Raw genomic sequence first — 21,668 nt, 5'->3', positions numbered from 1 at the left:
CACCTGCCTCAAATGTTGCGATATTCATACCTATCTACACTATGGCTGCCTCTATCTAGATGCTAGTGGGCAGAGGATCTGGGGTGTGTGGTAGATATCCCCCACCCAGCGAATAACAAGCGGTCGTGTCCCTCCAACGTGGCTCATCAATTAGATGGCGCTCCTTTGCAGTATAATTGGATCGGCGAGTTTACACCCTCAACCTCGTTCGACTATTTGCGCTACGGGCGGATATTCTAGAAATCCAGACATAGAACCCAACCAATAGTGAGAGGGGGTGCTACCTTGTCGAGATTGAAACATAGAGCACATGACGCACGATCTCGCATTCCTCTTGTTTGATTTGAGGCTGCAGGAGTAGAAGCTCGGCCGACGACCGTGCTGGAACAGTCGATTATTTCTTTCTGTTTCGCTCATGATCCTCTCACCGCTGCTTGAGCCTTACCCCCCACAACTTCTAGCTCAACATCCAAGACTCGGGAGTCAAACATGACATACATGATGGTCAAGGATAAAGGGCTATTGATTATTTCTGGCATTTAGGAGCAGTACTGTACATGCCAATACGAGAGACTGAGTCAATTTGGTGAGTACATACATACATATGGAGATGTGCCGTCAGCATGACTTGTGCCGTGTTGAAGTTGCACGCTGTAGATCAACCATCAACCGATAATGTCGTCTGAAATGAAAGAGTCTACAGTACAATACGGCACAGGCCACTTGAAATCGAGCCTGACCCCTCAATGAGTCTACCTGCATATAAAATGCCCCTCGATCTAGTGGAGAATTGCCCAATCTCTTCTGACAACATGCCACATCTGCATCTCAATGGAAGGATCGCAGTGTCGATGACGAAAGGGTATCCTTCTGCCAAGTGATGGATGCGCAGTTCTTTGAAGAGATCTGGCAACTGCGGTGCAGAAGCCAAGCAGCCAAGCATCACAGGTACCCTCGAGTATTCGTCTACTACCGAGCCACCCCGCCGGCGCGGCTACCTGCACGCATATCATGACTGGACGTTGGATTTTTCGGATTCCCCGTGAGTTCTTTGATGGAGAAGAGTGATTGCGTGTGACCATGTTTCACCAGCGCCTGAGAATGATCGTCTGAATGGCTGTACTTCCGAAAGACAAAGAAGAAGTCAGGATGAGCAGGCTATCTGTACATTTATCCACACCCAGCGTCTGGCTGCTCCTATTAAGGGTGATTATCATTAAAGGCCATGCCCGGCATACTCCAACGTACTCTACAAGAGTTGAAGCATGGCATGATGCACAACCATGTTTAGTTGGCTTGATAGGCATGCGCCCTTGGCGGTGTGCCTACAGTTTTATTCCGTCATGTACAGCCCTACCGTACCACGAGATTTAATACTGGGCACTGATGGTTAAGTGACGTTGAAATGCCTTGCATGCATAGTCACTTACACCACGCTTTGATTTCTTGACGAGATGAGATGGGATGAGATGGCCGACAGTCATGGCATGGCACGGCCCTTGTATGGCTACCGTACTGTTAGTATTAGTCAAAGCTGTCAGATGCTTGGTGGCGGGGGCCAATGAACCCTTCAAGAGGACAAAGCCTCAAGGCTGGAGTCCAGAATTGGGGCTGATCTTCAACTTTGACAAGAATGGTTCCAAGATATCACACGCTAACCCCATCTCAGAACAAGGGTCCCCTCGTCTCGCTTCTAGTCCACTTCCTGCTGTGCACTTTCACCGCAAGCCGCATTCAAGCTGAACCAACCAGAGGCTCCTTGGTTTTATGACGTCAAGTCACTTCTATGTATTGATACTGCATCGGCAGTTGGTTTTGATAAGACTTCGGCTCTATCCTTCAGGGACCCAGACCTAGACCTAGACCTAGACCTAGACGAGGGTGATAAGTCCGAGTCCGAGTACAACTTCAACTACCCGATACAGTACAGTATGTAGATTGGCTTGGACCCTGATGTACAGGGGATGAAACTGCTGATCTCAAAGGGCCTTGGATCAACTCTCTTGTTCAAATTGCTGACATACGCTATAGAAGTTGTCGTAGAACGATTTGCGCTCCGCTCTTAGAATCGAGTGATGTTTGCAGTGCAGCATCGTCTGTTCGAGTTGAAGAAATGCCTGAGACAAAACAAAAAGAGGACACCCGCAGACTCTATGCCCCGCCTACGCACATCGGTGGATCTCGAAACTTGGTGAATCTGGCGCTTACTGTTCAGCCAGTCTGCGTCAAGGATAGCCTCGTTTCTTTAAAGCTGAGGCTGGCTGACCGCTTACCAAGAGACTGGACGACATTGGTTTGGAGGGGTAACTTCAGGTCCCTCTTCCAGGTTTTCGAGACTCATGGGGACTTTATCAACTCCACGATATTTTTCTAGACTGGGTTGTTACTAGTAGCCTCTCTCAGCTTGGACCCAGAATCCCCTCCTTATAATTCTACGCATGCACCTAAATTACATACATGTTCCTGGTAGGCGAGACTCTAGTCTCTTGGGAACACTCGATCCGAGGGCATTCCCATCCACGATTCGAAGCCCCGAGGATCGTGCCTGGCCCGCGGTTGACGTGCTCATCAGCCCCTGGCAGAAGACGTTTGCCGTCAACCTCAACGCCAACGCTAAGTTTGACGTTTGTCATTAGTACTCCCGAGTTCCTTGATATGGGAAACTTTCTTCTCATGCGTCTTTCTGGCGGTGTCCAGCCAAGAACATGAATATGTCAGCTCTTGGGCTCTCGGCTATCACAAGACCTGCGGGAATATCTCACCATCACGTTTGCATGGACTCTTCCATGGTCCTTCGAATCGAGATGTGGATATCCTTAGCTCTTCACTTGCTAAGACGAAGGATCCAACAAGTGGTGGTGTATGTAGTACTTGCTTGACGGTGCATCTCGTACCCGTCTATGAGGAGCCACTTAGATCTAATTGTGGAGGTGAAATAGGCCAGCCAAACTTAATCATACGTAGTGCTGAGCTTGTCCGTCACGGTGAGTCGTAGCGGTGTTGAATCGAGCGAACCATTTGTATATGGCAACACCTTGAAGCATGAGAGAAACGTTACTTGACCGCAAGGGCCCCATCTACATAAAACAACATGCCAATTTCATGCGCTGAGCAGATCGATCGATTCAATCACGTGGAATGAAGAACCTTCTTACACGAGTTCTCGAGATGCGTGAACAGATTCGCCCCCATCGTGATCTGTGACTCAACTGACACGCACATTGCTTAGTACAAGACCAGACTATCATAACAGCGTTACCATCTGGTTCCCACCTAAATCTTTGGTATACATTGCACAATAAAAGTACAAGCTAAAGCTCTCTTTAGCTCCTTGACGGCAATTGCAGTTTGCCGTCATTCACAACCCTTATCCTCAGATTTACTTTAGGGTAAGTAACTTAAGGCTTGGTTTCCACAAGCTTCTCTAATGTCCTGAATCCGTCGTGGGCATAACCTTGAGTAACATCCACCTTGTAGTTTTTCCCACTGACGGTGATGATACCGAAGCCCATATCAGTCCAAGCAGCCTTGACACCGTTGAACATGGCAGACAAGGCTCGACCCATTCTTCGGAATGGCATCGTGAACAGGTGCTGCATGTCAAACTTGTGCAATGCCTTGCGCTGCTCCTCTGTCTTTTGCTGCAGCTCAATGCGTTTCAGCCCAGGCACATACTCGTCTGGCAATGAAAAACGAGACTTCAGGGTAACTTCGTCTAGAGGAGCGACGATGACCTTGGGCTTAAGCATTGGAACCATTCGTTTAATAGTGAGTTCCATCCGTACAGGTGTAGGGGTAGCAGTAGACCCCGTAGTAGCGACCTTGGATACTTGTGCAGGAAGAATGCGCATCTGTCCAACAATATTGGGTGTCTTCGTGATCATGAACGTTCCCATGGACGCGAGGAGGAGATAAGTTGTACCAAACACCAGACCAATCCATTGAGGGACCCCTTCAGGCTGCTGCACAGCCATAGGCGCAGTAAGGCCTGTCCAAATGATCAAGGAAAGTCCACTGGACCAGCAACCAAAGTAGAACCAGAAGTGCGAAGGGCCTTCGTAGAGTACTGTCGGAGTTGTCTTGGAGGCTAGACTCTTGATAAAGGCGTATCGACTAGGTGCAATTTGGGATGAAGGCGCCCTTGATGACTTTGGTGATCGAGTAGCTTTCACTGCAGGTTCGGCAGCCCGGCGTAGGGAGGTAGAGAAGAAGCGGGATCGGAGGAGTAGAGACTCAGCGCGAGGAACGAGGAGGGGTCGTAGGCCGGGAAGGCAGAAGCCTCTTGCAAGGCTCGCCATGGTGCAATTGAAGCCGCTCGAAAGAGACAGACTGTACGAGAGGAAGTGAGAGGAGTTTAGTGAGGGAGTTGACACAATTGACCAGACGTCGCCAGACAATCGCCTTGACGAATTTCAGTGGCTCGACATCGAAATAGCTTCAGTTTAGATTATTAGCAAATGCTTGAGGTACATGATAAGATAAGCGGATATAAGCCGGATATGAGAGCGGCAATTGATGAGCGTAAATCTAGGATTCAACAAAATGTTCAAGGAGAAAGACACAAATGAGCATTTTGAGACAATGAGGGAGATATTATCATCGCCTAATAACTTAAGATTTGAATTTATCTGTATACCTTTTCTTCTTCTAATACCAATTCTTTATTATTAGAGCTCTACCGTCGATCAAATGGCTTTTCGGGACACCAACACCCGAAGAGAAAGTTTGAGTAGAAAAATTAAGTGGGACATGAGCGATATGAGCATCAAGTACCTATCAAAATAACCTTTTAAAAAAAGAGATAGAACTTATAAGTAATAATTAATCCAAAAAGTAATATTAACGATTACCTAGATAAGATCAAATATACCACCTATAACAACACCTAGGTAATTCTAGGAGCATATAATAAAGACCCTGAGGGTTTTATGTCTTCCTTGTCGCGTATTCCCGCCCGCCAAAATTTAACGTCGGGTCTCCACTAGCGCCAATGGATCTCAACAGCTTCAGTTGAAGATAACCCAATCCTTCTCAACACCTCGAGGTCGCTCTTACGTGCACCGAATTCCCTCCTCTCGCCCGCCTCCATCTCGCCGATCCTCACCTATACCTCAATCGAGTAGTACAATGGCCTCTCTTTCTGCAGCTTGCAGGGCATCTGCCCGAGCTGTTACTGCTCGGTCCGCTATCGCCCGTGGTATGTCGATTCGCTGATGTTAAAAATCCCCCCTCGGTCCCTTTTGTCGCGCACCGACTAACACACATCCTCTCATGCAGGCTTCACCACCTCGACACGATGCCTCGCCGCCCAGAACTTCACCATGCCCGCCCTCTCTCCTACCATGACCGAGGGCAACATCGCTACCTGGAAGGTCAAGGAGGGAGAGTCTTTTAGCGCTGGTGATGTGCTGCTTGAGATCGAGACCGACAAGGCCAGCATGGACGTCGAGGCCCAGGATGACGGTATCATGGTCAAGATCATGGCTGCGGATGGCAGCAAGGCTGTGCAGGTTGGATCGCGCATCGGTGTCATTGCAGAGGCTGGCGACGATATCAACTCCCTCGAGATCCCCGCCGAGCAGACCAAGGAGCAACCTAAGGAACAGTCCAGCGCCCAGGCGCCCAAGGAGGAGACTGCCCCCTCCCAATCGAAGCCCGTCGAGCAGAAGAGCGCCAAGCCCACTGGCAACGATACCTACGAGCACAAGTACCCTCTGCTGCCCTCAGTTCAACATCTCGTCAAGCAGAAGGGCATCAGCGAGGCTGATCTCAAGAAGATCAAGGGCACAGGCCCTCATGGCCGACTCGTCAAGGGTGACATCCTCGCCCATCTCGGCAGCATCAACCCCGAGACACCCGCCGCCAACGAGACCAACTTCAACAACTTGTTCCACCTTGATCTTAGCAACATCAAGGTCGCTACGACACCTGCTCCTCCTTCCAAGCCAAGCCCCGCTGAGGACACCAAGGCCGAGGAGTCCAAGGCACCTATGCCCGAGGACCTCGAACTCTCTATCCCTATCACCTTGACCAAGGTTGTCGAAGTCCAGAACCGAATCCACGAGACTCTTGGCGTCTTCCTGCCCATCTCTACCTTTGTTGGCCGTGCCGCCGAGGTCGCCAACGATGACCTCCCCCCTACCAAGCGTGCTCCTACAGCCAACGAGCTCTTCGATCAAGTCCTTGGCCTCGACAAGGTCAAGGCCTTCAATGGCACTCGCGGCGTATACCTGCCTCAGATCGCCGCCATCCCTCCCCCCTCTATGCTCTCTCACCGACCTGCACCCAAACAGGCCGATATTATCGACTTCCTTGCTGCCCCCAGCAAGAAGTCTGCCCCCAAGTCCGCCACCATCCACACAGTCCCTGGTCTGTCCAGCGGCGCCAACGTGTTCACTCTGAAGGTCCCCAAGGCCGAGGAAGAGCGAGCATTGGTCTTCCTTGAGCGCTGCAAGGCCATCCTTGAGCAGGAGCCTGGACGACTGGTGCTGTGAGTTTATGAAAAGAAAAATATCCCTGTAATATATCGTTTTTTGCTATAGACAATGGCTAGTAATTGCGCATGGGCGCACCTGTGGTATGATATGTCTACGCCTTTTCAGTGGTTTTGGCCAGATAGCTAGAACCAAACCCAATTATGAATCAAGTTTTGATGCCGGAAAAATCCTGCCCTTTACTTCCTTCTTGTTCCCCGATGTTCAAAAATAGAATGCCGAGCAGGCCTTGTTTCTTTACATTGAATAGAGACCGCAGGGATGTTTCATCTACCGAAGAAGAGAAGCCTTCGCGTATGACATGCTACCTCGATCGACTCCTGACTGCAGTCAAGGGTCCAGGGGTAAACCAGCGATATTCGCAAGTGTCATAAAAGGACGTCGACCTAATGTCTGCGATGACCAATACCCCGCGAATCAATTATATTTGCTAGTTGCCAAGAGTTGTACCGAACAAGACATACTCTGACTTGTCGTTTTCCTTAAAGAACACACAGCTCTCCATTACAACATCCAAGCAATTGCTACCTCTGGCCAGTTCTCCTGGGCCAACTTTAGATTTGGTGATGGGTCCTGCTCCCCGATACTGTCAGCTCGGCAGACCAAAGTTCCTGACACTTGGCACGACCAATGAAGGATCGACGGTCAGCTGAAAGTCGAGTCCGATCATTAACCAAAATGTATTGCGGCCTTGAACAGGAAATGCCTCAGGGCCGAGCTGTAAGCTAGACCATATCATGGATAGATCAACATGTATGTATCAGTTGTGACGTGAGTGAGTGAGTGAGTGTCTTATATCAGATAGTAAGCAATTTAGCCGATGCCAAACATAAAGTACAGTCAGTCGTTCATTCATTCATGCAAGAGATGGCAATAGTCTGTTGTCGCTTAGCCTGCCACCTTGCATACAGAGATGTTAATCATTGAGCTAACAGCCTCTTCCGCATTACGCGAGTGAGACTGAGTTATGGGATGCTGATTGTTCAAAGTAGATTGTGGCGTGTAAGTGTCTCGGAAGTTACCAATGAATCCAAGAACCCGGTCGAAGGACAATAGCCCAGGTCCTCGATATCAAGAGTGGTGCAAAGTACCTGACCTAGTCCGATTCTGATGGCATCGAATGGCATGCTATTCTGCGGCCATCGCTAAAGAAGGCCTAGACAGGGAAGAAAAAGGAAACACCCTTCTCATCGTAAGAGACTGATCTTTTTGTCAGTCGGCATTGGCTGCTGCAAAAGGAACGACATCCTTGCAAATGCAGAGACCTAAACTAAGACATGCGTTAGAAAGAGGAAGGAGAAAAGAGGGATACCACCGTGGGTATGGTGGTGGAATGTTGATAGATAAAGAGGAGATATTGGCATTCGCGTATTATTACGGACAAAAGGATGACTAAGGAATAGAGCCGTGTAAGTCTCACGGGAAGGAGCACGGGAAGGAGGTAACACAAGATCTTTACTCGCATTCGAATTCTGTCATGTGGAATGAACACTCGACCTCCATCGTTCTTTCTTCCGACTACCTACTTACCTACTAAGGCTGCTAACCTACTCGATACGGGTAGGTGTGTCGTTTTCCTCCTTTCCCGTCTTCATCACCACGAGGCAACGACAAAAAACCTTCACCGATTTCCGTCTGCACAAGGCATCCTTCAACACTTGGCGCAAACATTTGCGAACCAACAGAAACATTTATATGGATAATGAGCTTTCAGCACTTCGCTCGGAGCTCCACACCACCAATATCGGATCGCTTAAGCAATGAAGACGTGTACCCCCTCCCTCACTCGACTTCTCCAGCATTTGCATGTACCGAGTCTAGAAGAATCAACACGGGGTGATCGGGCTTTAGACTCGGGCTCATCGAGACAAGGTCCACATCATTCCAGGAGTCCTCTTTAACAACATGTTTGTTGGAAGTCTCAGCTCTGCCCCTCACATTAACACTACACGACCGCATGGCCCCCCGTTTGAGCATAGAGATGCTGGGATCATCACGACCAGCGAAGAGGGGACTCGTCTCAATCTCAAGTTCCACTATGTATCCTCCTCGTACGCCACATGTTTCCTACCAGCCTTTTAAGTTTGCATTTACTGCTTTCATCTAGTCACATAACAACAGCCAGCCCTTACCATACTGTCGGGACGGCTTCTAGCTGGATGTTGTGAGCCAAAAAGGTTCGCCTATATTCGCAACATGGATAGAAGGAGTCACTCGATCGCTGTGCAAGCTATTGGGTATACCTTAGTACCCTGCTGCATGAGGCTTGCTTCTCGACTCCATCTCCTTGCACACCAGCAATACTGTTCTGTTTCGAAAGGAGGAAACTCTTTATAAAAGTCAAAGACCGTCCAGGATTACATCAAACAGGCGTACTTCACCGTTCCCCGACATTTTCGACACTCAAAACCTTAGTATTGCAGCTCGGAGTTGACCCAAGCTAAATATACTACCTTCACTGTGAAACGCAGTAAGGAACATCTATATACTGCTTACACGGCTCTAACAAGTGTAGGTACTGAGTAGTCGACATTTCCCTGACTTTTCCGTCTCCTCATTCTGGTTCTATCTCATGAAGATTGAAAGATCGTCTTGATCAAATCACTATTAGCCATACGTTTCGTCACCGTTCCTTACAGCAGAGACCTCATCTTGCAACTTTGAGTTCCCAATGGCGAACATCAAAGTCGCCTTGGATAAGAGGAAGAGGGTACCGAAAGTTTGCAACACCTGCAGGCAACGTAAGCAGAAAGTAAGCCAAGCACATTCCTTAGCTTCAAGCCATTATTGCAGGTCTTGTTTGACAAGCACTCACTCTGGCTATCAACGCAACCACCCTCCCCCACTCTACGAGAGTCGATCGCCCTGCGCTTTCTTACCAACACCAAACTCTTGAGCGTCAATGATAGCAACAATACCCAAGTGACAGTATGACCAGCCTGAGAGAATAGCTGGTTCTTATACTGCAGAGTCTTTGGTCACTAACGTAACTGAATTATAGTGTGATGGCCAACAACCTTGCAAGGAATGCCGTAAACGATTAATGGAGTGCAAGTACCGGCCGAACATCTCTACTGAATCGTTAAGTGATTCTACTGCGTCTTGCTCGCCTCCAAGACACAACTTTAACGGACAGTCTCCCGAAGAAGCCGAAGGCTCGGATACACCAGACACAAATGGAATGACATCTGATCAATCAAGAAAGAGCAAACCGATAAGCGCGGAGGGAGACTACGGTTTCCGTATTGTCCCTACCTCAAAACCCGAGGAGTTTGGGAAACTCTCTCACATAACGTCGGATTGTCAGCAGCAAGCTTTACACCTTCCTCTGCTAACATCTCCAGTGTTTGCTGACTGCTCTGCTACCGAATCTTTTATAGCTCTCGCCAAGCAGCATGTGAAGCGAGCCTCTGGATCCTCAGAGTTCACAACATTGAATGCCGGGCCTGCACTTCAGGAAGCCAGCTCTGCCCCTTCCTGCCCATCGTGGCCGCCTGATTTGACTCAACACGCAGTCGACAGAATAGTGAAGTCCTACTTCAACAATGTAAGTCGCTATATCCCCATATCTGCAAAGTACGAGACACAAGTATATTGATCATGAGTTAAGACGCTTGGTTTCATCGATGTCATAAGCCACGAATCGGCCAATGCCATACTGAATCAAACCTATAATCCGCAAAGCCATGTATTGAACTCTGATCGCTGTCTCATCTATCTGATACTCGCAATTGGGCTCGCCCTTGACTCCAGTCCAACAGAAAGAGCGCTACAGGATCCCAATCTCAAAGAGCGCTTTTTCACAAGCGCCGAGTTGATTCTTCGACCAAGCGAAACACGTGAAGGATCAGAGAGTCACAATGGTGTTCCATGGACTCTTCGGGCTCTTGTGTTGATGTCTTTCTACATGTTGTGCGTATCTAGGCGACACACTGCACATGAATACTGTGGTAAGACAAGTTTCCTGTACCGTTTGCTTCAGAAGAAATAATGCTTATTGTATAATCCAGGTAGAGCAACTCGAATTGCTCACAAATTCGGTATTCACCGAGGCAAAGAGACCGAATCCGAAAGCTCTTCTGATACTGGAGAGTGGCGAGTGTCGAGACGCAACGTTTGGCGAAGCCTCTTTATTCTCGATAGATTCCTTGCCGCTACGCTCGGCAGTCCCATGGCTATCCAAGTCCAGTATACCGACGAGTCTCTTGTACTGAACAAAGGCACTTTACTCAATCCTGCGGTCGACGCATGCCGAATCATTGGCGGAACTATAAATTGGATATATTCGAGGTCGAGGTCCAATATATCGATGAAGGATGCGAAAATGTTGATCAGGCATCTCGACTCTCTCACAGATCCTGAAATTGATGGGCCCCCTTTTTTGGTACAGGTCTGTGTCCATCGTGTGCGCTCGCTCCGTATCTATGCCGACATTCTTCTTTGCCGGCCATTCTTCTCTTTTCGCTACGTAGCCTCTACAGCAAAGCGCGAAGCATGGGACGATACGGAGCCACAAATCAGCGAATTGTCTCAGAGATGCGTCTCAAGATCAATGCAGGCGATCAACATGCTCACGCAGAGCACTCAGACTCTCCATATTGGCCCATTTGCCCCGTAAGGAAACACTGTTAATCTTTCTTGATTCCTTACTGAACAGCTCAAGATGCATCTTGTCGGAAGCAACATGCGTACTTCTATGCAGCATGTATGCCGGTATACATGTCACCACAAATCATTTATCATTGGTTAAAGACGCTATAAAAGTTCTGAAGACGATGGCCAGAGCCGATCCTTATGCGGAGCATTCCGCTTTAGTGCTCAGCATGTTTCTACAAGACATCAGTCGCCGGGACCATGCGAGAGTTGTTAAGCCAAAGCTTGAAGGACAAATACATCAGCCCAAGATGGAGCATAATGCTGCATACGAATACAGTCAATATCGCTCACCTTTTTATCCAACAACGCCGGTTAATGTGGTACCTCCACATGATAATCGACAAAGATCAACACTCGAAGACCGTACTATCATCAAACGAGAAAGCCGCGAGCATTCGCACTCCTTCGCACCTATGTCTTTCCCCTTACGCATGGATAATAGCGTATTTCAAGCTCAACTTCCAACCGGGTATATGCAGCATCCATGGCACGACAGCCACAGTGGTGATATGGATATTGAAGGATCACAACATGGATGAGAGCTTGATGATTAGAAGGTCTGCCAAGGTGAAACGTCAGTCGAAAAGGCTTGGTCAAAGTTTTCATATATCACAATTTGCACTTGCGTATTTGAGAGCAAGGATGTTAGCACATAACGAAACTTACCTCACGGAAGGAATCTCTGCTCCCACAAGTTCGTTCACTACATAATAGAAATGCATTTCATCTATGGCCTGTGACAAGGACATGGAATACAAATCATTCTCGTAAACGATACTTTTCACTGGTTTTGAGTCCGCTTTGAGCAGTAGACTACATGGAATGGACTGATAGCGCGATAGTTGGGTGTGATTAGTGCTCAGGAAACTCATCATTCTCAATTCCTACGACATTCTTGTATGGTTATCAATACAGTTGTTCATCCTTTTGACAAGTCGAAGGCTCTCGCTAAATTGCGATCAGAGGCAACGAGGGAATACGAGGGTACCTTTAATATTACTTGCATGTTGCATGCGAAATTCCTTCGCGATGTATCACATTCTCCAATAATCGATTCTCTACTCGGTCGCCACTATGCACCAAGAAGGTCGTGCTTGCGTGGTCAGACATTCATGCATGTTTGTCCGATCTCATTCGTAAGGCTCATGCAAGTAACTCAATGCAACTCAACGTACCTAAAGAGAGAGTGCGAGAGCTAGCTACCCTTGTTTCCGGGTACGTGGATTCGTTCCCTTGATAAGCCACACGCTATAAAATATGCAAGATGGCGGTAGTTGTCACAGCGAACTAAGCAACGCTATGAGCTACAGAATCATAGTAGTCTTATACGTTACTGGGAAACACACCCATATGTATGTGATCTATTACTCACATATTTCGTACAAGTCCTAGTCTAGGGCGGCGTTGAACTTGCGGGCGGCGGGCTTATTGTCCAGTTGCATGACAGGCGCCACGTCGCATCTGACTGGCTCTGTTTCATGGTGTTTACATATGTTCAGCTATTCAGGGGCCAAGATGTCTCTGACTCGAAACCGAAAAGCATCAGCCACCAACAAACATAAACCAAATGTGCAGTGCTGTACTGTCTCTCTATATAGTCTACGATATACAATGACTCCCCTTCATGTGCACATGAAGCACCCCATCATCACCAGCTCTTAGGCCCGAACCGCTCTCCCTCGGCGACATGGGCTTGTATCGCTGTACCCTGGACATCCATGGTCGAGGATACAATGTCGTTGCCCCACCAGCTTGGCGGATCTATACCATGCAGGGTGAATGCAAAGAAGATGAACAATGTCGCAAGGGCGAGCCCAAGATCGAGTGCTGACGATGTCAGGAAGTTGAGTCTCGACCACCATCTGAAGTGGCGCTTCTTGACCCAGAATTGGAATATGAAGCCGACGGCACCCCACGAAAGGTAGTTGAGTGGTGTGGCGGGAGGCATAGCCCCTGCTCCCCCAAAGATTAGAGGTGCCATGAGGAACCGCACTGGAGACTTGGGCCTACGCTTGGCCAAGAAGTAAATGACCACGGGAGTGATGGCACCAATGATGAAGAAAACAAACAGACCAGAGTAGACTTGGCCAGGCGAGAACATGCGGGCAGGTCCGAGGAGGCCCCAGATGATGGAGGCTGCAAAATATGCATTAGATCAGAAACATGTTAGACTCGGCATTACACTTACCAGCGAAGAAGACGCGACCACCAGGACACGTAAAGTGGTCAACCTGGTGTTGCTCACAGACATCGGGGATATTGTTCAGAGACAGATTCAGAACGATGATCTGAATAAAGCACGAGAATGTTGTGGCAACAACTTGAGACAGGAACATGGTTCGAGGAGGGATTTTCATGTAGTGTCCAAACTTCAAGTCCGAGACAAATCGAAGAGATTGCGCCCTGTAGGGTGTGAGCATGAGTCCTGGGCTTTGAGGTCTTGGAGAGTTGAAGGGCGGGGAATTGGGACTTACATCGTGATGTATCCGTATGTTTTGAAACTAGTTTGAGTCGGTGTAAGCTAGATGAGATCACGGACAAAACGGAATAAAACGAGACATGTTAATGCTTACATCATTAGAGCCAGCGGTCGACCTGGTTGAAGGTATCCATAGATGAACTCTGTCAAGACATTCAATCCAATTTGAGTGTTTGTCACAGCTTGAATAATGCCTATGGGAAGAGCAAATCCAAAAGAGATTGCAATAGCGAGTAAAAAAGCCCACCAAGAAAGATTTGTAGGATAGCAAAGCACTGTATAGAATCCGATCAAGAGCATCTGCATTTCTCATCAGCCAAGTTTGCATGCATAGAGGGATCGGGTTTAGAAACTCACAATAGCGAAAAGCGACATGTACCACCAAGTAGGCGCTTCCTTGTACTTTTTCATAAGCTTCATGTGGATATCAGGCTTCTCGTTTGTACTATTCCTCCATTGCTGCCAAATCTGCTTTCCGTTGTGCAGATAAGTGTAAACGACGAGTGAGGATATAGCAGCAAAGGACAGGCCGTAAGAGATGGCAAAAGTTGTACTTAACTTGTCAGCTTCTGTCTGTGATACACTAGAGGGTTTATCATACCTGATGAACAGGGGCGAGTAGTTCTTGTACTCCTCTTCGTTCAGTGTGAAGTCTTTTGTGAGGATTCGCGTGGTGTTGTAGCGGGCTCCGGTATTATCATATGTACCCGAGTCGCTCATTGGCAAATACTCGCCATACCATGCTCCTCCGTAGTGTAGGAAAGATGATCCTATGACGAAGAAGACCACGACACCGATAAGAGTGTTGGCGATGGCATGCCTATTCACGATCAACACAGTACTACGCTAAGAGATCAATACGTATTGCACATACCATGGTGGGATGAGCGGCGAGCCAACGTATCCTGCAATCTGGGTCCAGTCGAAAGTAATGGGAAGAAGAGACAACCCAGTTTGGCCTCCGAACAACTGGTTCACAACAGGATTCTGAGGAGCCATCCATGTCGCTACAGCAAAGATACTCAGGAACTGAGCCAGAAAACCCGGGATGAAGTAGTAAAAAAAGGAACATGCTGTTACAATAACAAACCATTTGTATCTGTGCATTGTGCCTCCCAGAATACTGGGATCTGGAGCATCGTTTCTCTCATACATGGCATTCATGAGAGTAACGCCAGCAAGGTTCTCGGGCCAGATCATAGATGCAGGATACACTTGAAGAGACTGTGAGCAAAAGAATTGGGATCAAAGGTCATTGACTTACCTAAGAACTTTCGAAGCATGCCTGCGATACCATAGCCTACCGATTGGGTCGATATGGTCAACAGAAGCTGGAACACAATGCCAAAGTCCTGCTTGTAGAATACGAGTTGTGCTAGGATGATATCGGTAGCATATGCTACAGAGAACGAGACACTTGCCATGACGACGATGATGGCATGTTCCTTTACGTTGAAGGGTCCAGGATTGAGAGTCCATGTGATGCCAAAATTGGTAAACTCTCGTTCTGGCACAAACTTGGCCCAGCCATGACCCATCGGCCACGCTACGATTTGGGCGATGAGAGGACCAATGCTAATGGACGGTTGGCGAAGAGAGAATAGTGTGTTCATGGAAGCGCCCACGACGACAAGGAGCATCCCAATAGTCCATGCCCGTACTGTATTGCACGGAAGATCTTCGTCAAAGTTGCGCACCGCAGCCCGAACTTCGGGAAAGGGCGAGTTCTCTTCTTCCTCATCCTCGTCTTCAGCATCGCCATCCTTGATCAAAGCCACTTCATCTTCAGAATCTCCCGAGTTCTTTCTTCTCGTCTCATACTCGCGAGGGAGATTTGGATCCATGAGAAGCTCATACTCTTCGCCTTGGTCATCTTCGTCGTCATTGCGTGCTCCAGTAGCTGCCCATTCATGAAGACGATGTTTGAGATTCTCCGATGATGAGTCTTCGATTTCTAATGATGTTGAAAGTCGCCCACTGGGACCTGCGATGCTTTGGCCAACGGGTTCGGTTGGTCGTGCCGACCCTGGCTTCTGTTTTTCAGGCATTCGAAGCTTGGCTTGCCCTTCTCGGATGTTGTTGGTTGCAGTGCAGATCGAGCAGATCTGAAGATCGCCCTGTCACAATCTGGACTTTTCCCTCGATCTCAAATCACAAATCTGTTGTATTCAAAGATGCCACTTGGCTAAGAGAGTAGTATGTCGTCTGAGGTGAGCACAGCTTCACCTCGAAGGAATGACTACTGGCTTCAAAATCGATGCAACGGTCGGAGCGAACAATGAATGGCTGTTGACACGAGAGAGTTCTATGTGCAAAAGAAGAGATTGGCAGGACAGTGGCTATGATAAGAGGAGATATAAAATGGATGCTGTTGTATGAGATTCGTTTCGTGTCCTTTGTTGTTTTGTGGCGTCTATTCAAGCCTGGAGTCGATCACATCCCTGTAAACGAATGACGGATGATATATTTATATGTTGTTGGTTCGATTCATGAGATAGGAAATGCAAATTGTTTGTATGAAGAGAAAAGAATGGGTGAGATTATTTCGAATGTTGTTGGAGGCTTATCGTGAGAATATATCGAGGGAGGTACCCTTGGTACTGTACCTGCCTCCTGTATGTGTATGCGTCTCAAGATCTAGCGCTAAACCAAAAGTGGAGATTCTTGAACCGGACATCCATATTCAATATGACTTTTACAACCATCTTCTCCCATATTCATTAACAGCTTATTCTCATCAGACGAATAAATCTACTCTTCTTTCTTTTAGGCATGGTATCATAATGCGCAGGGTAGTAGTGACGGGCCTCGGAGCCATTACGCCCTTGGGAGTAGGCGTAAAACGAACCTGGTCCCGTCTTCTCAATGGCGAATGCGGAATCGTCAGTGTCGCAGACCTCGAGCCTCAAGCGCGATGGAAAGAGTTGACGAGTACAGTCTCTGGGTTAGTGCCCAGTGGCGAGGGAGAAGGGCGATGGAGAGCCTCAGATTGGCTCAGTCCAAATGAGCAAAGAAGGATGTCAAAGTTTACACAATATGCTATCGCTGCTAGCGATATGGCTCTCAAAGATGCGGGATGGGAACCAAAAAGTGAACAAGAACAGGAGAATACTGGCGTTTGTCTAGGGAGTGGTATTGGAAATCTGGATGAGATTTATGACACCAGTTTAGTGCACCATAAAGATGTAAGATTTTACTCCAGCCAGGTCTGAGCCGGTGCTAAATATATGACAGGGCTATAAGAAGGTATCACCGCTATTTGTACCCAAGATCTTGATCAACATGGCTGCTGGCCACATAGCCATGAAATACGGCTTTCACGGGCCTAATCATGCAGCGACGACGGCTTGCACGACTGGCGCACACTCAATCGGAGATGCATCACGCTTCATTACTATGGGAGACGCCGACGTCATGATCGCGGGAGGCTCGGAATCGTGCATTCATCCCCTGACCTTCGCAGGCTTCGGCAGGGCGAGATCCCTATCAACAGCATACAACAACAACCCTACAGCAAGCTGTCGTCCATTTGATGCCGATCGTAACGGATTTGTCGTCTCTGAGGGTGCTGCAGTGCTGATCCTCGAAGAGTTGGAGCACGCCAAAGCGCGAGGAGCTCGCATCTATGCTGAGATCAAAGGTTATGGCTGTAGCGGCGACGCTCACCACATGACAGCGCCGCGAGAAGATGGCCACGGCGCGTTTCTTGCAATGAAGAAAGCTTTGAAGAAAGCTGGAATTAAGCCTTCACAGGTTGACTATATCAACGCGCACGCGACAGCGACTAGTGTTGGAGATGTGGCAGAGACGTCAGCTATTAGAAGACTCATGCTGGGTGACGAGGGACATCAAAAAGAGTCGGATATAACAGTCAGCAGCACAAAAGGTGCAGTTGGACATTTGCTGGGTGCTGCCGGAGCCATTGAAGCTATGTTTTCTGTCCTCGCCATTCACCAGGTATGTAACCCCCTATAAAACAACGCCTATAGTTACTGACGATCCATAGGGAGTTGTGCCTGCGACGTTGAATCTACAGAGGCCAGACGTTGGTGCTGCGTTTAACTTTGTACCGAACGAGGCACAAGAAAAAGAGGTTGGTGTGGCTGTATCCAACAGTTTTGGATTCGGTGGCACGAATAGTTCATTAGTATTTTCCAAACATTCGTGAATTGAATTAACAGAATATTCAAAAACAAGAATTGTACTCTCACAAAACTTCAACATATGAAACCTCAGTGAAGGCATCGTATAATATAGTGCACAGTGCCCCTCGCACCAAGGGTTCCCCCACTGCCGATATATACCCGCCAGCCTATCACAAGCCAAACAATTTCTATACTATCAAAAAGATCAGTTCGTCATGACCTGGTGCATGACGTGAAGACTCCCAAAAGCTTCCCTTTGTACCGTCTTCAAGGCTTTCTTAAGCCAATTTTCCTCTCCAAAATAAATCCCCAAACAAACCCGAACCCAAATCATGGCCTGCGAATCTTGTAGAACCCAGGCCCGCTCCGTCCTCCGGGCCGCAATGCGAGCCGGCGCATCACGAGTCGCTGCGCCCACGACAAGAAACTTTTTGCCGCCCGCTGCAGCTATGCTTTCTCGACGAAATTTCAGCAATTCGAGCTCGAGGAGCCTTCTTCAGGGTATTGGAAAGTCTATGGCTGAGCCCTATCGTGTGTTGGGCGCTACGGAGCAGTTGTTCAAGGCTTCGTCCAAGGCGGCTGATTACCATATTACTGAGAAGGAGCGCAAGGAGGATAAAGTGACCCTTGCCGAGGACGGAGAAGAGATTGGACATTCTCTAAACCCTGAGAGTCCGTGGCATCATGGTATGTTTTGTTCCAGCAACTTCTAACCAAGAATGTTGTCTAACCGTGTGACTTGCAACAGTCTTCAAGCTTCCTCCCACCTTCAGCACCTGGTCCCACGTTACAATGCTTCACCTCTACCTAATCAACACCCGAATACGCTGCTTCGACCGCGAGGGCTTCCACAACTGGCAGCACCAGCTCACAGACCACTTTTTCTTCGAGTGCGAGAAGAAGATGCACATCGACCACCACATTACATCGAGCGCCCTGCGACAGCGATACCTCAAGGACATCTTTGTCCAGTGGCGCGGTCTTCTCCTGGCCTACGACGAGGGTCTTATCAAGGGCGATGCCATGCTGGCCAGCGCCATCTGGCGAAACTTGTTCAAGGGTTCACCTGATGCGGACCCTAGAGCTCTGCTTGCCATTGTGGGATGGATGCGATCGACACTGCTCCAATTCGAGGCTGTCTCAGATAACAACCTTCCTGCGCAATTACCAGTGATCATGGCGAAGCCGGTGGATGTCTTCTGGACAAGATTGGAGAAACAGCTTGGTGGGCAACAGGAGGATAGTGTTCCTGTGGCAGAGCCTGTAAAGGAGGCAGATGCTCTACCAACAGAGGCGGCCAAGGTGTCAACGAACTAAATTATGAGCGGGATTATGTGTATGTATTATTGTACGATGTGTATTATTAGGACGGTTTGGTTGAGCTACTAAAACACATGAGACACAACAATGACAAAAGCATTTATGAGTATATAATACATACACGAGTACTCCCAACAACAGATAAATTTCCTATCATCCTGATCACAATACCTAAAGGGCTCCTCCAAAAGTCTTCCCCCCATATTGACTTGTATATCCCCTCAGTTACAACTTTGACGGTGGCAAAATCTGAACATCTTGGAAGGGAACTCCCAAGAACTTATAAATATGGTTGAATCTGCATAGCCAGTTAACAAAGCTCTCAGTCGCACTGGAAAGGGTGATCTTACCTGTCACTTCCAAAGAAAGCCTCCGACTTGCCCTCTCCATTCGTCACCATCAACCACGGTGCTCCAAAGGCACCTTTCTTCACAGCTTCACCGGTCATTTCCTTGACTCTCTCCTTCATGCTCTCTCTTCCCTTCATGATCTTCTCAACATCCTCATTTGAGAATAGTTTCTTGTCGCTGCCCCCGTCGAGTTCATCGGTCGCTTCCTTAAGCGCTGTGATAAGATTCGCGTCCTCGGCAAGGTTGACATGAGGAGGCATCCAGATCTTATGAAACAGAAATCGAATAGCAGCTAGGAATGTTTCCTCTGAGTAATTTTCCTTGATGAAGTGCAGAGCGCGGAGAGGCGAGATGGTCTTTGCGACAGCGAGAAGATCAGGTGGTGAGCCTTTGTAAGGAGCCGAGAGTCTTTCAGCGGAGCGACGGCTGTCTTTGCCGAGATACTTGGACTTTGCAGGGAGTACCCAAGGGGGTTTGTTTCCTGGCATATGGTGAGATGAGTGTCTTGTTTGGTTGTTGGATGAAGTATACCTGATTCGTTCATGATGCCGCCTATGAATACGGGGATGAAACTGGTCATAGGTCAGCATACAATATGCAATTGAATAGTTCTTAACATACTTTACTTGAACGCCATGAGCAGCCAATTTGCTCATGTTGCGTCGCAGTTCTATGAAGCCGACATAACTGTAGAAAGACACTTGTGTTTGTCAGTTTAATCTGAGAAAAGGAAGGATAATTGTTGGCTCACCAATGTCCACATAACAATCAATACGTCCACCCATCTTGAGAATATTCGTTTAGATATTGAAGTTGGATTAAGGAAAGGATATTGATAGTAGATATTTGTATGTCCAAGTTCAAGAGGGAGTGACCCCAGGCTTCGGTCCCCCGTGTTATTGCAGTGTGGGGTTGCCGAGGCTAATCTAATCCACCCCCGGACCCTCCGACTTGGACCCTTGAAGTTGGATATAATCAATCATTTACTATGAACCCCTACCAAGCGAACAAATCTATAGAATAATCAGTCACGATCATGGTTTCAAATAAGCCTGTCGCTCTAATTGTTGGCGCATCCAGAGGTATCGGTCGCCAAGTCGCCATCGACATCGCATCTAATGGTTACGCCGGTTCGTACAACATCCTCCAATATCTTATATAAAGTACTAACATGAGAATCAAGTCGTTGTCGCGGCAAAAACTGCCAGTGACCCTTCAAATCTGCCATCACCCTTTCCGCCAAATCCAAATTCATCTGCCTCGACAATCACAACCGTCGCTCATGAAATCACTTTAGCAGGAGGTGATGCTACAGCTATTCAAGTAGACGTTCGCTATCCCGAGAGTATAGACTCGTTGATCTCGCAAACCATTTCTGTAAGTATTCTCAAGCGTAACTGCCTTGCTCCAGTACATCACTGATACATATCATCAGACCTACGGCCGTCTCGATGTCCTCGTCTACAACTCAGGTGCTATATTCTGGGCTCCAGTCTCATCAACGCCTGTTAAACGCTTCCAGCTCATGCAGCGTGTTAACCCAGAGGGACTATATGCAACCATTCAAGCTTCTCTGCCCCATCTTTCCTCTGCAGGCCGTATCGTGGTTGTCAGTCCACCCATCTACAGCCGTTTCTTCCGTGGTAAAGCAGCTTATGCCATGGGCAAAGTTGCTATGAGCGTCCTTACAAAAGGTCTTGCGATAGACTTTGAGCGTGAAGGGAAGAACGATATGGCTATTACTTCTATATGGCCAGCTGTGGTACGTTTAAAAAAAAATACATGATGAGTACCATGGAACATACTGACATTAATTCAGGCTATTGAGTCTGCTGCTACAGATCAGTTCACTCGCAAGAACCCAGAAGAAGCTAACGACCTCCGAAAAGCAACCATCTTCTCTGACGCCATCCTCGCCATCCTCAAAGCCTCTCCATCCGTGGTCAACGGCGAACTGTTACTAGATGAAGATTTCCTACGTGAACATGCAGGTGTGACAGAGTTTTCCAAATATAACGTCGTCCCAGGCGCTAGACCACGCAGAATCATGCCCAAATCTCTTCCAGACTTGACAGTAGCAGAGCAGGCAGACGAGGGCAAAAGGTACGACAGCACAAAGAATAGAGCCAAACTGTAGGGTTATTCACAATCGCTATGTTTTTAATATTTGTAGGGAAAGGAGACCGTTGCAGGTAGCTACATGAATGATATCTTCTATAAAAAC

At 48.0% G+C, this 21,668-nt stretch overlaps 7 protein-coding genes across 7 annotated transcripts; 4 read left to right on the top strand and 3 right to left on the bottom strand.

Annotated features, from left to right (window-relative positions):
- Positions 1-3,398: 3,398 nt before the first annotated feature.
- FIESC28_04694 (uncharacterized protein) lies at positions 3,399-4,298 on the bottom strand (the record flags this gene model as incomplete). The annotated part of the gene is made up of 1 exon (XM_031158841.1): positions 3,399-4,298. One exon carries the CDS (start codon positions 4,296-4,298, stop codon positions 3,399-3,401), a length of 900 nt encoding a protein of 299 aa, XP_031017104.1.
- A 1,023-nt stretch (positions 4,299-5,321) lies between these two features.
- FIESC28_04693 (uncharacterized protein) lies at positions 5,322-6,494 on the top strand (the record flags this gene model as incomplete). The annotated part of the gene is made up of 1 exon (XM_031158840.1): positions 5,322-6,494. The coding sequence occupies one exon, from the start codon at positions 5,322-5,324 to the stop codon at positions 6,492-6,494; it is 1,173 nt and encodes a 390-aa protein (XP_031017103.1).
- Positions 6,495-8,399: 1,905 nt separating this feature from the next.
- On the top strand, positions 8,400-11,112 carry FIESC28_04692 (uncharacterized protein; the record flags this gene model as incomplete). The annotated part of the gene is made up of 4 exons (XM_031158839.1): positions 8,400-8,534; positions 9,496-10,041; positions 10,105-10,444; positions 10,505-11,112. The coding sequence occupies 4 exons, from the start codon at positions 8,400-8,402 to the stop codon at positions 11,110-11,112; spliced, it is 1,629 nt and encodes a 542-aa protein (XP_031017102.1).
- Positions 11,113-12,798: 1,686 nt separating this feature from the next.
- FIESC28_04691 (uncharacterized protein) lies at positions 12,799-15,677 on the bottom strand (the record flags this gene model as incomplete). Its single annotated transcript, XM_031158838.1, has 8 exons — positions 12,799-13,286; positions 13,339-13,553; positions 13,625-13,651; positions 13,724-13,929; positions 13,987-14,182; positions 14,231-14,449; positions 14,504-14,843; positions 14,894-15,677. 8 exons carry the CDS (start codon positions 15,675-15,677, stop codon positions 12,799-12,801), a joined length of 2,475 nt encoding a protein of 824 aa, XP_031017101.1.
- Positions 15,678-16,412: 735 nt separating this feature from the next.
- On the top strand, positions 16,413-19,091 carry FIESC28_04690 (uncharacterized protein; the record flags this gene model as incomplete). The annotated part of the gene is made up of 5 exons (XM_031158837.1): positions 16,413-16,814; positions 16,864-17,586; positions 17,636-17,722; positions 18,134-18,461; positions 18,523-19,091. The coding sequence occupies 5 exons, from the start codon at positions 16,413-16,415 to the stop codon at positions 19,089-19,091; spliced, it is 2,109 nt and encodes a 702-aa protein (XP_031017100.1).
- Positions 19,092-19,319: 228 nt separating this feature from the next.
- Positions 19,320-20,229, bottom strand: FIESC28_04689 (uncharacterized protein; the record flags this gene model as incomplete). The annotated part of the gene is made up of 5 exons (XM_031158836.1): positions 19,320-19,392; positions 19,445-19,925; positions 19,976-20,016; positions 20,066-20,144; positions 20,196-20,229. 5 exons carry the CDS (start codon positions 20,227-20,229, stop codon positions 19,320-19,322), a joined length of 708 nt encoding a protein of 235 aa, XP_031017099.1.
- A 251-nt stretch (positions 20,230-20,480) lies between these two features.
- Positions 20,481-21,581, top strand: FIESC28_04688 (uncharacterized protein; the record flags this gene model as incomplete). The annotated part of the gene is made up of 4 exons (XM_031158835.1): positions 20,481-20,574; positions 20,628-20,821; positions 20,880-21,206; positions 21,264-21,581. The coding sequence occupies 4 exons, from the start codon at positions 20,481-20,483 to the stop codon at positions 21,579-21,581; spliced, it is 933 nt and encodes a 310-aa protein (XP_031017098.1).
- Between the last annotated feature and the right edge of the window lie 87 nt (positions 21,582-21,668).

Source organism: Fusarium coffeatum (genome assembly GCF_003316985.1).
Source record: "Fusarium coffeatum strain FIESC_28 chromosome Unknown BRIP53273_contig_101, whole genome shotgun sequence".
Lineage (NCBI taxonomy): Eukaryota > Fungi > Ascomycota > Sordariomycetes > Hypocreales > Nectriaceae > Fusarium > Fusarium coffeatum.
This window is presented reverse-complemented; position numbering and strand designations above follow the sequence as displayed.